The sequence below is a fragment of the Anguilla anguilla genome, chromosome 11, assembly GCF_013347855.1.
Source record: "Anguilla anguilla isolate fAngAng1 chromosome 11, fAngAng1.pri, whole genome shotgun sequence".
Lineage (NCBI taxonomy): Eukaryota > Metazoa > Chordata > Actinopteri > Anguilliformes > Anguillidae > Anguilla > Anguilla anguilla.
The window spans coordinates 14,174,686-14,189,590 of record NC_049211.1 but is presented as its reverse complement, the minus strand read 5'-3'; the positions used below and the strand labels follow the sequence as shown (position 1 = coordinate 14,189,590).

The 14,905-nt window shown below is 42.7% G+C and overlaps 1 protein-coding gene across 2 annotated transcripts in view; it reads left to right on the top strand.

The window, feature by feature from the left end:
• Window positions 1–339: 339 nt before the first annotated feature.
• lama5 (laminin, alpha 5) overlaps window positions 340–14,905 on the top strand; it is a 65,396-nt gene continuing 50,830 nt past the window's right edge. For both annotated transcript variants that reach the window (XM_035381702.1, XM_035381701.1), the window contains exons 1-2: window positions 340–953; window positions 4,617–4,769. In XM_035381702.1, coding sequence (XP_035237593.1) covers window positions 669–953; window positions 4,617–4,769 — 438 coding nt within the window. In that variant the 5' untranslated portion in view covers window positions 340–668. The remainder of the gene's footprint in view (window positions 954–4,616; window positions 4,770–14,905) is intronic.

The window sequence follows — 14,905 nt, the reverse complement described above, 5'->3', positions numbered from 1 at the left end:
CTAAACGTATAACGGTCTTCAGTTTACAAAAACCAATGCATTTAATAATGAATTTATGTTAGAGTAAATTCTTATGTTGTAAATGGCGAGCCTAGAAGCAGGGAACTGGAGCTAAAGATGACTGACACAAATTAAATTAAGTCTCCCGTGTTACATTACATCAACGGTGCAAGCAGAATCCCCTCAAGGGACAATGGTATAATTCTACACAGTAATATAGCCTACCGCAAGTAGCTCCGCCTACGTTTGCTGTGTGTAATCTAACAACAATCGAGATACCACTGTGATCTTTTTTACGGAAGAAAAGGGGGTGAAAGAGTCGGGGGGGAGCTCAAAATTGAACTATCTTTTGATTGGGCTTCCCATTGTGCGAGACGGCGCTACACACGCGCTGAGCTGCACTGCCCCCCAACTGCACTGGCAGAAAGTGAGCTCGAGCGCAGAGGTGCCCGTCCGAAAGAGAGACGGTGATTACAGTCGTACAGTATCATCTCACAATGCTACAGGAAACGTTAAAGGAATAAGATTCACTTCATGTATTTTTTATTTTGTGTGTTTTTGCATTCTCAGATGACCCTGTGCAACACTTTCTTTCGATTGTGTTGAGCTTCTGTAGTTATTCGTTAGTTAGTGTTTTTTCAGTCATTGGACGGACAGCACAGGTGAAGATGGCGAGGGGACCGCTGGTAGGAATAACCTTCCACGCCGGTGACAGTTCTGCGCGCATCGTTTTGTTAGTGTGGTCGCTCGTTTGCGTAGTTTCTGCTCAGGAGCTTCCTACCAGTGGAGTGAACGGATTCAGCTTGCATCCACCGTATTTCAACTTGGCAGAGGGCACAAAAATCACGGCAACTGCAACCTGTGGGGAGGACGAGAATGGGCGTACAATTCAGGACTTATACTGCAAGCTTGTGGGGGGGCCTGTATCGGGAGACCCGAGTCAGACTATTCAGGTAAATATATTATTATTATTATTATTATTATTATTACTGTAAACCCACTCCCCAGTAATCTGCTTAATACACTTAGTCTGCGTGTCTTGTATTTTTGGTGCTTGCATGTGGCTGTTATAGCTAATTTACATCAACTAGTCTGCAATAGTTTTCAAGTTATTTATTAGGTCCAGAAACCTGTTGATATTCACTCAATTGGGACCATAAGTTATACATATTATTTTCAGACCATGCCCAAGTTGTATTTTTAATGCAAATGATAAAATATATGACAATGTATTTTATCATGTTATTTTGTATAGGAGTCTGTTGTTGGACTGTACGGCTTTAGACTGTAAAAATGAATATGAATATTTGTTTTAAGTTTCCTGGGAACAGTGAGCCTTCAGATAGACTACCAAAATCCCAGGGCACTCTTGTAACACTGTTCTGAAGTCCTTTTGTTGTTGTTTTAAAATAACGTCCAAGGAACATGATACTGTAACTGTACACCAGACTGATAACTTAGCTAACTTGATATACAGTAGTTAATGTCTGTCTTTGTGCACAGTGGCTGAAAAGCACCTGTCTCTACTCACCAAAAAGCCACGCTTACATTTTTTGTTGCCATAATATTTTTTACCATACAAATGATTAAGATGTAATTCATATAATCTACAATTTTATGGGTGCAAAGATACAAAATATTCTTAATAATTATTGCTGCACACGTTGGTAAGTGTGTTGAAAGGCAAACATTGTTAATTGCAAATGTTAGCTACCAGCCAAATTTCTTCAGGGATTTTCCTGGAGGAATTTCAAGTATTCCCAGAGAGGCTTTGAAAGGGCTGGGAGTGCCATAAGAAATAGTTAGCTGTGGGTCCTGGAGACCTACGGACCAGACCATCAAAGAATATGCAAATTTAAGGAACCTGCAGTGTCCTCCAATCCCCAAGGCTATACTCTAATAAGCACATAACCCCTTCCAAGAGCAGCTTCTGGGATCACTGACACAATAAGTCTTGTCAAAGTTTTACTGAATCACCATTCCCAGGATTGTTCTTATTACCAACATTAAATGTGCTGACGTTTTCTGTCTGATTCCAAGTCGAACTCAAATTAATTTGCCATTACAAATTTGAAGCACTGTAAATTGCTGTACTACTTACTATACAAACAGCCACTACAGATCAGGTCAACCTAATTACAGATCACCAAGGCATTGTACAAAATATTGTACATTTGTTGCAGTAAGGTCTTTTACCGGTTGTCCTGTCCAGTATTCACAGGGCTTGATTGTGCTTGCAGTGTTGATTCTGTGATGCATTGTGGTCAAAGCACTGTTACATGCAATCAGATGTTAGCAGGGTGGCAGACTGTTGCTTATATGCAGCACATGAAGCACTCCTTTGTTTCTTGTTTCCTTTAAATAAGAAACAGGATTTGAATGAGTTGGCTCAGTAAAAAAACATTCCATTTTATTCCATTCCATTGCTACAGCACAACAGTATAACAAGTAGTCATATGCCTGGTTAAGGTTTGCTGAATTTGGTCATAAATATGTGTGCCTAATTTTCACAGATTCTGAAGAAAGAAAGATTATTACAATACAGCACAAGTCCTGGGATCTGCTCAAACCACTGTGCCTTCTATAGATGTTTTGAATGAGTGGTTCAAGCTGCGTGATGGATTATTTTAATATATCACTGTCTCCACTCTAACTCCTTCAGTATCCGGTGGTGCTAATCCCATTTTCTGGCTGAGGCATGAATGTGTTTTTAGTAATTAAAAACAGTTGGGGAGAAGTGTGGAGACAATTTCCTATTCTGTGCAATTTTCTCTGACGTTCCTACACACTGTATGGAAAACTTCCTAGACCTGGTCCTGGGAATCTACTGAATATCCTGGTGTCCAATCAGACAGAAATTCTATTTCATTTAATAAGGAATTTCCAGTGCAGCTTCTCTAGATTCTTTTGTAAGAGACACTACAACAAAAATATATTTTTGGCTGGACCGCAACAGCGGGGCCAGCCCTAGAAACGCGAATGTCTGTGACTGAGTGACTGAGTGACTGAGTGAGTTATGAAGTTACACCATTGGTCGGCCGGATCACGTGTGTTAGGTCCAGCCATATACTAGGTTTTGACCTGGTCTTGTTTCTTGATTAACTTGTCTGTGTGCTAATGACTGTTCATCATTGCAGCTGGTGGTCCATGGGTGCCTGGCGTGTTGTTGGGAGCTCATTCAACAGTAAATCATAGAATCCTAGCCAACTTAAATTCACATTTCCCCTGTCAGAACAAAGCTAATTTTTTGGCTCAAAGCCAAGATTTTCCAGGCTTTTCAGCCGTAGTATAGCTGTCATATAGTCCTGGCTTGAGCAAACTAGCTAGTTGTTGCAGGGATGTTGTGCATTTGTGTTTAAAAACACAAATGCACAACACTCATCCAATAAAAATCTTTTTTTTTTTTCTTTGGGTAAAATTTAATTCATGGGTTCAATTGGCACAACAAGATGGTGGAGTTACTAGATATGAGCTTCTAGATATTGATTAGATATTGATAGAGTTATTAAATATTGATTGAACCTTACAACCAAGAAATTCCAGGCTCAAACCTGAGCTTTGTTAGTCACTAATTATGACAGAGTTGCAAAAGTTTAGCTGTATTAACTATTAAGAGTCACAAAGGAATAAAACCAAGCTGAAGTAGTCTATATTTATTTATGTTATACCTTTATGTTTTTGCACACAGTGGCTAGCTGATAAATGAAAGGGGAAAAACAATGAAAAATGTATTAACATTTCAATACATGAGCTCAGCTTGAGTGAAACTCAACATAATCAGCAGATCTCATGGGCCAGTAAAAAGAACTGGCTCTGCTATTAAAATATTCTTTCTCCATTGCATATATGGTTACTTAAAGTGCTGCAACCATTTTTTATAACTGAATTTATGGGAACAAATGTGATACTGGGAAGTATAATGTTCAAGCATCCCACAGCCATCCAGCTGGACCCATGGCATTAGATTCAGGGTCTGGATTCATACTCTGACCACTAAACAGTATGACAATCAGCTGTCTGACTTCCATTTGCACATAAAACATGTTGTTCTTGTTCTTGGAATACCGTTGTGAACAACTGAGAAAAGGGCTTATTGGCTGACCACCCTGCTAACAATGGAAAGTAAGGGAAAGGTCAAGGGTTTTTTTAAGGTTCCAAGTTCTCTACAAGGGCCATTCACAGGAAGCTTTCAATCTGCTGTGGCAGCAGTGAACCTCAAGAGAAATAGATAGAGAGAGGGCGAAAGAGGGGGAGAGGACACGTCAGTCACCCCTGAACTTTGTGGCTTGAAAAGGAGATTATGTTTCCCTTTCAACCCATTCAATTTGTTTAAGTTGAGCTTGATAACAAGACTGGTAAAAGAAAAAGGTCTTAGCAACCAACAATATGATGTTTTTCCTAAAAGTCTTTCCCAGCTTTTTGTGTTCAATCAGTCATATTGTATTGGGAGCAGCACAGATAGGTGAAGTCGTTGTTAAATAGCACAGTAGAGTTTGCTTTCCCAGAAAAACGTCCTTAAAAACATTGTTAGAGTAACTGTATTCCTGAGACACAATGTGAAGCAGTGAGGTTCGCGTGATGAAAGCTGACTTGCCTTTTCTTTTCGTTCGCCTCAGGGCCAGTACTGTGACACCTGCACCATGGGTGACAGCAACAGGGCACACCCCATCACCAACGCCATCGATGGGACAGAGCGGTGGTGGCAGAGCCCGCCCCTCTCCCGCAGCGTGGGGTACAATGAGGTCAACGTCACCCTGGATTTAGGGCAGGTCAGTTCTTCGATCGCCATCTTTATGTCTCTCTGGTGGCACTGTGTTCTGTATGTTACAGAATCTCATACAAGCAGTAGATGTGTAATTGAATCATACGTTGATTCAGTTGTGATCATTTGGCTCTGTGTGAAATCTGCGGGCTTAAGGTTCCAGGTGTAACTGAGATCCAGTGATACATGTAGAATGGCATTAGAGTATGAACAAAGTTTTTTTTTTTCATTGAAAGACATTTTCAACTTTTTCCCTAAGTGGGTATGCTGAATATATGATTTATGTCTCTGTGCATATACCTGCTAGTTGGAATCAATGTTGTCATCACTGCTATTTGCTGCATTTGGTTTTCCGTGTCATCCTCAAGCTTTGGATATCTTGAATAGCAGTTACACCCAGAGCAGGTTGTAAAGAGTCAGCACAGCCTTGTCTGGGAACATTGTAAAGTTGCAAGTTATAAGTTAGCAGTTAATTTTTTTCCCGTTTACTGATGGACTTGAAGGTATGTATAAACTGAGGCCTTGCAAAGTGCATTCCTTTGAGTTCAAATGAGTAACTATTCACAATCCTTTTAGCTCATCTCAGCCCATTTTGCCCCTGGCTCTTGCCTGGACAGCTTCACTTGTTTAAACAGAATACACCGTGACATATAGAATTTCTGACCCGCCTCCATGGTCTCCGTTATACATAAAGGCATAGTAAATACAATCATTTGTCAAGGCAGGGAAGAGGGAACGGAGAGGGAAGAGAAGAGAGAAAAGGAGAAGGGAGAGGGGGAGAGGCAGGGAGAGGGGGATAGGAGGATAGGCTGCATGTTATTGAGTGATTTACATGGAATAAAAGACTTTTCATTGTTTGGAACAGTCACCCAGGCATTAATAATCCTATAGGAACTGGGACCACCTGTACAGGAAGAATGGTCTCTGAGGTGCAATCTTTAGTTTCTTTGCATCTGTGTATGTTGTGCTGACTTGCATAAAATAACACATTGAAAAACCTTTGAATTGTGTTTGATGTCAAAGTCTCTCTCCCACTAGAAAAGAATGCATGTTAAACCCAAACCAAGATGTGTGGCTCGACAGACAGGAGAAATCTGTCTGCTGCCAGAATAGACTCACTCTCAGCCATAGTGTACAAAAGCATCGCCACTTCTCCATCGAAAAAATTACTGTCTGTTGTTGGAGGCCAGATACAATTAAATTGACAATAAATTATGGTGTGCTATTCTAACCAGAAGTGCAGCTTTGGCTCAGTTCTTGCAGATCAGACTGGATAATTTATTTGAATAATAACTTGCTCAGGCTGTGTGTCTGTGTCAGTCCGACACGTTTTCCTTGATTGTCCAGTGTCCCTGTTGTTCAGTGTTTAGCATTCTTTTTTTTTCAGATTGTGATATTGCATTGAATTAAGGGTGTTTTTTTTTTCATTTTCAAATTGCAATGGAGATGCAGTCACTTGTTATTCTTAGCCTGTGTGTCCATTCAAGCACTCCTTTTGCTAGATTTTCCCTCTTGTGAATCTTATCACATCTTGTTCCATCTGAGATGTGCTGTTCATGTGACCCAGGTCTGGTTTTGTTCTGTTTTTCACTGGTCTGTTGCTGCTCTCCACAGTGCACAATTTTCCTAGCCCTGCACAGTAGCTCCCACTCTTCAATGTGCTTAGAGGGCTGTGACCTGCTTCATGCTGTTCTCTGAGGGTCAATAATGGCATCTTGTTAAAAAACAATAATGGGGGCTATCATGAAGGACTCAGCGGGGAACGGAGCTAGGACTCTGTAGGGGCTGCCGCATTGTGACATTGTGGAGTAGCCCCCCCTCGTGTTACCTTGTTAACTCTTAACGTACAGAGGTCCCTTTTTTTCAAAAAAAAATTTTTCCTTTTAACATTTTCCCTTTGTGCCAATATCAAGGTAGTGGAGAGAGGAATGAGGGAGGCTGAGAAGGGGGGAGTGGGTGGAGAGCTGAGTGGAGGTGGAAAGCAGGAGGGAGTGGGGTCTGCTTGACCTACGCCTGAACACACACACACACATGCTCCCCCCACCCCCCACACACATGCACACACACACACACACCCAGTGAGAAAGAGACTGGAATGTTAGTTAACCCGATCCCTGTCTCAACCTGCTGGGGGACCATACCTAAATTACCCCTTTACCTCCCAAGTTCCTCCCCTTTCAGTTCCTCGTTATGCTGTATAAATGACCCGGGACACCACACTGAGAGACTGTGCCTCAGAAGCCATTCCAACGGTTAACTTTTAACTCTGACCGCCCCACAGACGTCCCTGGCTCCCATTTTTCACTCAGGCATATCAGTGGTCTCATTTTCAAAATGCACACCTGTTAGGTGGAAGGAAAAAAAAGGGAAAAAAGGGTAATACTGGGCACCCACCATGCTGTTGTCATGAAGAAATGCAAATGTTTATGTTCGTTTTCAGGAGTCCATTACTCAAATGAATGAGTTTACTCTAATATATGACGCACTGCTGCTGAAGAATGCACCTTTCCTGTGCTATTTTGCCCTAGTGTGTGCTGCTTATTCTACTCTGGAACAGTGTACAATTTGTCAAGATGAAAGAAGTTTTGGTTCTTTGGTCTTGACATAAGCCAGTCCCTCTGGGAACATGAAAAGGTTTAAAGATTTTTAAGAGCCTAATTGAAGGAAATTAAATCCTTTATCCCTGGAGGTTCTCAAAAGAGTTATTTTAAACTTGGCCTTTTTGCAGTTCCTCAGTAAGAAATGTTATCAATAGGTAGAAGGGAATTAATTTGTGGTGTGAAAAAGCTGTTGTACATTTAATCCTGGGTTTTTATTAAAGATGCATGACAAAGGACATACATTAAAATACTTATTGTGGAACTATACACTTCACCATTCTTCTGTTTCGTAATGAACAGTATATTCACAATATATGACTGTAATACAAAGCTGTTTTAAATGGATGAAACAGAATATTCAAATTATGCAACAATTCATCCTCTGTTTGATCATCTCAAGAGGTATTTCATGTTATGCCACACCTAAGGGGTCATGCAGAGTGCTTACATAATTATTGAGGGTTTTTATTACATTACATTTATTTGGCAGCCGGTTTTATCCAAAGCGACGTACAATAAGTGCAGACCGAAGGTCATTGGAACAACTACAAAAAAACCGGTCCAATAAGGTACAATACTCATCATGTAACAGTTATTCACAGCCATGAACACATTAAGTCCAGTTCATGTTCTCTCTCTCTCTTCACATTTCTGTAAAAATGTAGAGTCATGGTTACTACAATCTCCTGAGACCATATTTCCCTCCAAAAAGCAACGCATCATAAAAATTTCACATTTATTTTTTTAATTTTTTTGTAAAATACAAAACTGCTTTTGCTTGAATTGTGCATCAGTTGTGCACAACATCAGTTCAACCACAGGACCATATTTCCTTCCAGAAAATATTATGGGAGCTGAAATAACTTGGACCAAAATAAAAGTGCCTTTAGCATAATGCTTAAACACTGTAAGGAACTATGACTTCCAGCAATTGATAGCTTTTGTTATTACAAGCTATGTGTCTGTATAAGTTGTAGCTGCTTTAGAAGCAATTTCCCATTTGATGGAGATATGTATGCTCCAGCCAGCTCACGTGATCTAAAGTGGGTTGGCATGTGTGCAGGGTTGCTGGCTGTGCTTATGCAAGGCACTGTGCACTGTGCACTGTGACTGTCTGCCTCGTCATTAAATCTGAAGGTGGCACAGCAGCCCTGCAGCTTCTATGCTGGAGTCAGTTCAATGTCGGACTTCAATGTATGAAGCATGCATGGAAAATAACTTGATGAGTATAGTAAGGTCTAGTAGAGCGGAAACATTAAAAGCAATTCAGAATATAATTTACAGCCCCCCCACATACACACAGGCATTAAGCACACATGCACACACACACACACACAGACATGTCCCTCCCCACTCTGCTCTCTCTAGTCTCTACCCAACTGACATGCCTATTCTATATCTCGGTGATTCCTACTGGCTTTTGAGCCGTATATATATGCAGGAGCACCCTGCGGTGGGGTTTGATTAACCACTGCCTCAAAGTGTAAAATAGCTGACACACTGCTCAGCTTTTCTGTGTGGTCGTAATTCATTTTAAAGCACTGCTTGAGGTTGCCCATGGCTCACTGGATGTGGAAGCAGGGACGCCATCTGGGGCAATGAGTTTGTCATGTGAAAGAGCGTGTTTCTAGTAAACTGGGCAAAGAGGTTAATTTCCGTCATAATATTTTTTTCTTTTGTTTTTTGGAGAGGGTAATTCCAGGATGCGGGTGATTGACATGTTATATACTGCATGTATGCACAGGTTTAGGATTCAGTCTGAGTGACCTGCATGCCTTAGCAGGCAATCTGAACAATCTATGCATTGTCTGGTGTACATTCCTCATCATCTCCCCTCAGATCAGGATGGTATGCAGCCATCAGTCTCAGACTGCGGTGCCCCCTGCCCCCAAAAATGGCCCACAAAGCTCTCACAGAGAGACAGAGAGAGTGAGGGAGAGAGAGGAGAGAGAGAAGTATAGTGATTACCTCATTAATTTCCTCACTTTCTTTGTACTCAGTCCTCTCTACTCACTCTACCTCATCTCTAACTGCCCCCCCCCCCCTCTATTGTCTCTGTACCCCAAATCTTTCTGTGTGCTCTGGCTCATCTCTCTCAACCTCATTCCTCTATTCTCACTCATCCCTCTCATTCTCTCTCTTTGGCTAACTCAGTCCACTCCCTCCATTGCTGTGTATATCAGTGTTTGGGACTGTAGCTGTCCTGTCACTGCACCCCCCCCCCCCCCCCCGACTCATTCATGGTGTTTACTGAGCAGGAAAATGGGGGCTGGCTGGAGAGCGGGTGCCGCAATACAAACTGACCTTAATAGGAGAGAAGCATGGAAAATGGGGGTGGGGGGGGGGGGTGAAGGGCTTCCTATTTAACTGGACCAGGAAAGAGAAACCACATAAGCTACGTATACTATAAGGGGAGGAAGAGGAGGAGCTAGAGAGAGAGTTAGGAAGCAGGAACAGTCCAGCTTGAGTTGAACTGAGATGTTTGGATGTTCCGCAACCAAAAACAGGGAGAGTTACTGTCAGGTTTGGCACATGTGCTTAAGCGAGCTGGTCCCTGTTTCTCCCACGGGAAAAATCAGTCACATATAGTCCTATTTCAGCTGGCCTTCATTTCTATTTCTGTTCAGTTCTGTGTAAAGTTCTGTCTATTCACTTCTACTTGGAATGTAGAAGCTGCTGTGGGTGAGAGCTCCACTGTATGTCACCTGTGTCTGCCCAGTAAAGCTTTAATATTGGGTAGGATATGTACATAAGACAGAACTCCCCATCCGAGTGTTTATTCTGTGGCTGTGGTGTGAACCCTCTGCCTCCCTACCTCTCTTGAGAGGAGGGGAGAACCAACAATGGGCAAAATAAAGACCGGAACAGCAGGGCTTTTAACCCCTCACACTCCCCCCTCCTTCTCCACCCTTAGAGCTATAGGTCACAAAATCTGTCATGTTGTAAGTTCTTGCTGACTGCCCTACCACAGCCCTCTGAATCTCTCCCTTCCCCCTCCTGCTGTCTCTCCTTTCTCTCCTCCTCCCATGGGACTCCCATTTAAACGCGGAACACATACATCTACTTTGATGAGTCGCTCACTGCTGAAGTCCTCTCCAGGGCTTGGGCTGGTGCTAAAGGGGGGGGGGGGGGGTGGTGACAGAGAGAGAGGGAGAAAAGAAGGGAAGAACCCAGCTAAGAAAGTGTGAAATATGAGCATTGAAGTTATGGCTGAAGTAAAACCATGTAATAATTTGCATGTGGGTGCACATGCATTTGAACAGTCGCATGTGAGGAATGTTTAAGGAGCAGGTAGCTAAAGTCTTTCCAGGCCTGCTCATGTCACAGTCATCCTCTTCTCCCTTCACTGGCGTGTTAAAGCTCCAATCAGGTTTAAAACCTTGGTGCCAGCCTACAGGGCAGCCAGTGAAACAGCTCCACCATAGCTGTAATCTCCATAGCTGGCTCGGTCTCTCCTTTCCTCAACCTTGAGGTGACTGGCTATCCCCTCCCTGCATGGTCACCTTTCCTAGCCAAACCCTTTCTGTACTGGCCCCTCAGTGTTGGAACAAACTTCCCATGGTGGTCAAGAAAACAGAATCATTGGCCATCTTCCAATGTCTCCTGAAGACTCACCTCTTCAGTCTGTATCTCGGTTCCCCACTGATCCCTATACTTGCTGGTCTAGGAATATTCTTAACTAGTTCACTATTTCTCATGTTAATTCACTGTTGTAATTAATTCTGAATAAGATCATGTGCTAAATGAATGTGATGTAATAATGGCTTTGTTTTGCTTAGGGAAATTATATGTTGTTCGTTTCAATGTATTATAGAAAAAAATCATAGGCTTAATGGCACATTGGTGTAGTGGTAACACCAATGGAGGGCTGCAGGTTCTAAATCCTGAGTAGAACCAAGGCATTACACCCCTGGGTCTCAGCGAATAAAGAATCCAGCTGTTTAAATGTTTTGCTGAATGTGGAAGGTGGAAAAGTATAAGCAACTTTTGCCTGCGGTAAAGGCTTTTACTGATTAAATGAGTAAGCTAATCTAACAGAATGTCTTGTGTGATTTACTACCTATAAACAAGAGCACTGCCCCTGTGGGAGAGGAGGATGTAACAGGATAATGGATGTTTTAATAATTACATATTGAATAATTACACTCTTACAGTACAAAACCTATCCAAGGAGGTATTCCTGACATCCTTTAGAGTTCCAGGACTCCGTACTTTGCCTATACAATCAGCAAGACAGTACCCAAATTGAATTTATTAAAAAACGGTAACATGCTATGACTAACATGCTATTCTTAGGATATGGTTAGAGGTTCGGTTAGAAGCTGGCATAAGGATTATTAGTTAGAAATAAAAATAGTAATATCTGTCTAATGGCTTGTGTTAAACGATGGAAGATGACCACTATATTACTATTGCCAATCATTAATTTATTGTGGCATATGAGTCTGCATTTTCTTCGCAAGGTGAATGGCAGGACTCCATAGGCAGCCATTTTGATTTTCTGTTCGCTTCACACCCGATCACTTTCATTATGTCTCCTACTGATGAATCCTTTTTGAATGTGGCTGACCCGTAAGAGTTTCTCATTATTATGGGATCTCATGTGTGCCACTTAAGCCACAAGTGAGTGTAAAGGTCACATTGACCATTGTTACTACGGCTTTAGGACGTGGCCTTAACCTACACCCTTAAACATTTGTGCACCTTTTTCTTTTCGTTTTTCAGTTCCCGTCATGAAATGTCATTTTTTTCTTCTGTCTTTTTTTTAATGGAGCCCTCTGGGTCGTTTGGAGTTTCCTCCACTCCTGTGTAAATACTGGGCCCGCACATCAATTGCATTTTTTAAAATGTGGGCGCCGTAGCCCTGCCTGAGAGTCTAAGGAAACTGTAAAATGGTCTGAACTTTGGAAAATGAAGGAGGAGTGGGCTTAGGAAGTGGGAGTTGGAGGGGCTGGGCTAAATGCAGGAGAACCTGCTTCAGATGCTTGTTGTGGCACGCTTAAAAGTCTTTTCTTCAGGGGCTTGTCAGATTGCTTACCATAGGAATGAGAGGAGAAGCAGGCCTTTTGTGTGCGAGTGGGTGTCTGTGTCCTCAACTCCCTGACTTTGCAAACAAACCCACTGCTCCTAATCTTACCATTGTGATTATGACAACATTTTACAGGAGGTGACAATTCCTGTAGATAGGAAAACCTGGGGTCAATGCATGCTTTCATGTGCAGGAAGCCAGGCTGCGGCACTATCTCGTTTACCTTGGGAAGGGAATGAGATTACAGGGTTGGTGTGGAAATGTCCTGCTGTAGTTTGGTTGTGAAATGCAGCGGTTGGTGCCCCTTGTTCTTGGTCCCCAGAGGATGTTTTGGATTCCCATGGTCTTTAACCACTGAAAGGTAGCTGGGTGGTGAGCAGTGCTTACGTATTTGCCTCAAAGAAAATTGCGTGTACTGTGTAAATTCAGAAATGGGGCTGAGATTTTCCATTTTTAAGGTGAACCGATCCGTTATACCATTGAGCCCTCATGAAGAACAAGTGCCATGTGTCCATGTTGACTGAAAAAAAAATGGGGATTATCAGGTTTTCCTAAGGCTCTGTGCACTGTTGCCAAGGGAAAACCAAGACTTTGCAACAGATGTCATTTTTAGCTTTACCAGTTCTGCTAAGAATAGTATAATGCAAATCTGTTCCATCTTCAACAAAGAACCTATTCTGCTCAGAGGGAGAGCGGCAGAAAATAGGCCTTAAAGTTTTACATTGTTGGTCGATTTTATAGCCCACTTGTAAATGCAACAGTGCCCGGTCATGCATAGCTCAGTTCTCTCACACGACGGGCGCAAGATTTTAAATCCGCCAGTTAACACTGTGCTCCTTCCGCAGTTGGACGAGGCTGTTTTTGTGTGCTTGAGGATTTTTCCAGAATGAAACACTTAGCGGAGGCCACACCGGCTCCTACTCCTGCTTGGGAGAGAGAAAAAAATAAACAGGAAAGGAAACAGAGCAGACCATCCTTGCTAATGTGAAGGCAAATATTTGTTTTCAGCAGGTCACCTAAAGCTGTTGTTTGAGCGAAGGCTTTCATGGTGTCTGCGGCGCTCAGTGAGCTGATTTCATAATTTCCTCTCAGGGGCAGCAGGTTTATCAGTTAGGCCCTTTGGTGGCACCGAGACTCAGTCTGTCCTTTGCACAGGACATCTGCCCCGCTCTGTGGTGGGTTCACAGGGCGGGAGACATGGGGGGGCGCTGGGGGAGGTAGGGGAGGAGGTGGGGGTCAGAGGGGCCGTCTGTCCTGATCCCTGACTCTGGGTGGGAGCTCCCCACGGTGGGTTGACACACGGGCGCATGTGACCAAAGATGTCCGCCGGAAGATTAACAGTCTTTGGATTGCTCCGGCTGTGTCTGAGTGGTGGTGGAGGGGGACCACCTAAGCCTCTCCCCGTTAGGCTTCCTTTGGCCTTAGATAAATAGATGGTCCTGAGACACATGCTGCAGGCAGATGGAAGAAAGCAAACACTGCGGTTCTGAGGGCTGTAAAAATCGTAAGGCAAACTTGTAAGGGATTTTGTGGCCGTGATTTTTAGGGCAGAGGGCACAGTCTTATCATTGAGGTCAAGGCCCTGTTATTCGCAACTACACATAAAATGTGAAAAAATTATAATGTTCAGTTATCTTGTTTAAGTCCATTCAAGTTTCAATAAAGGCTAATACTTCTCATGTAACGGTTCTGTTTTGTGGTAAAATTGGAATGCACAGGTTATATTTTTATGAAGCAAAATCTATTTTTTGATATTTTGGTGTATATTTATTCCTGACATGAACCATTAACTTCTGGTCATGAGGCCAAAGTAAATACACGGCTGTCAGTCTCAGGAGACCAGCCAACACATAGTTGGTTATGAAATGGTTTCCTCTACACAGGGGTTATGGTTTCAGTGCAGGATGTGTACAAATGGAGATATCCAAGTATCCAATGCTAATAGTTCAGCAATCTTCACTGATAAAAGTCAATACGTGCAGTCATGAAACCACTCTGTGCTGAAGGGTTGCTTGTTTCGTTTAACCTTGTTTTAATTGAATGGCTGAAGGAAACTTCTTAAGAATGTTACGTCTATGTTTGTATATAATTACAGCAAAGTGCAGTGAGCACTATCTGCTGCAGGGAAGTTCACAGAAGTTCCCATTCTGTTTTTGCCAAATGGAATATTTCTGTGATCTGTGGGACTGGATTGTGTATGTGACCATAAAACCGTCAGTTTCCATACAGAGGGAACGTGCTTCAGACCCCAGAAGAGCTTGTGGTGTGGAACTGGGAGTGAGAGAGAGCAGACAGAGAGTAGGCATTAGACACTGTACATTCCCCCATTTTCATCTTCTCTCCCTTCCTGGAAGAAGACCTTGGGGAAGATGCATGAATCCCTGCTTAGGGAGGGGTCTGTGTGAGTGTGTGCCATGGCCCATTCACAGCTGGTCTGAGCTCACATATACTCTGTACTCCTGTTCACATTAAGGGCATCAGAGAGACCACACTTTAGGGACCAATTAAAGGAGA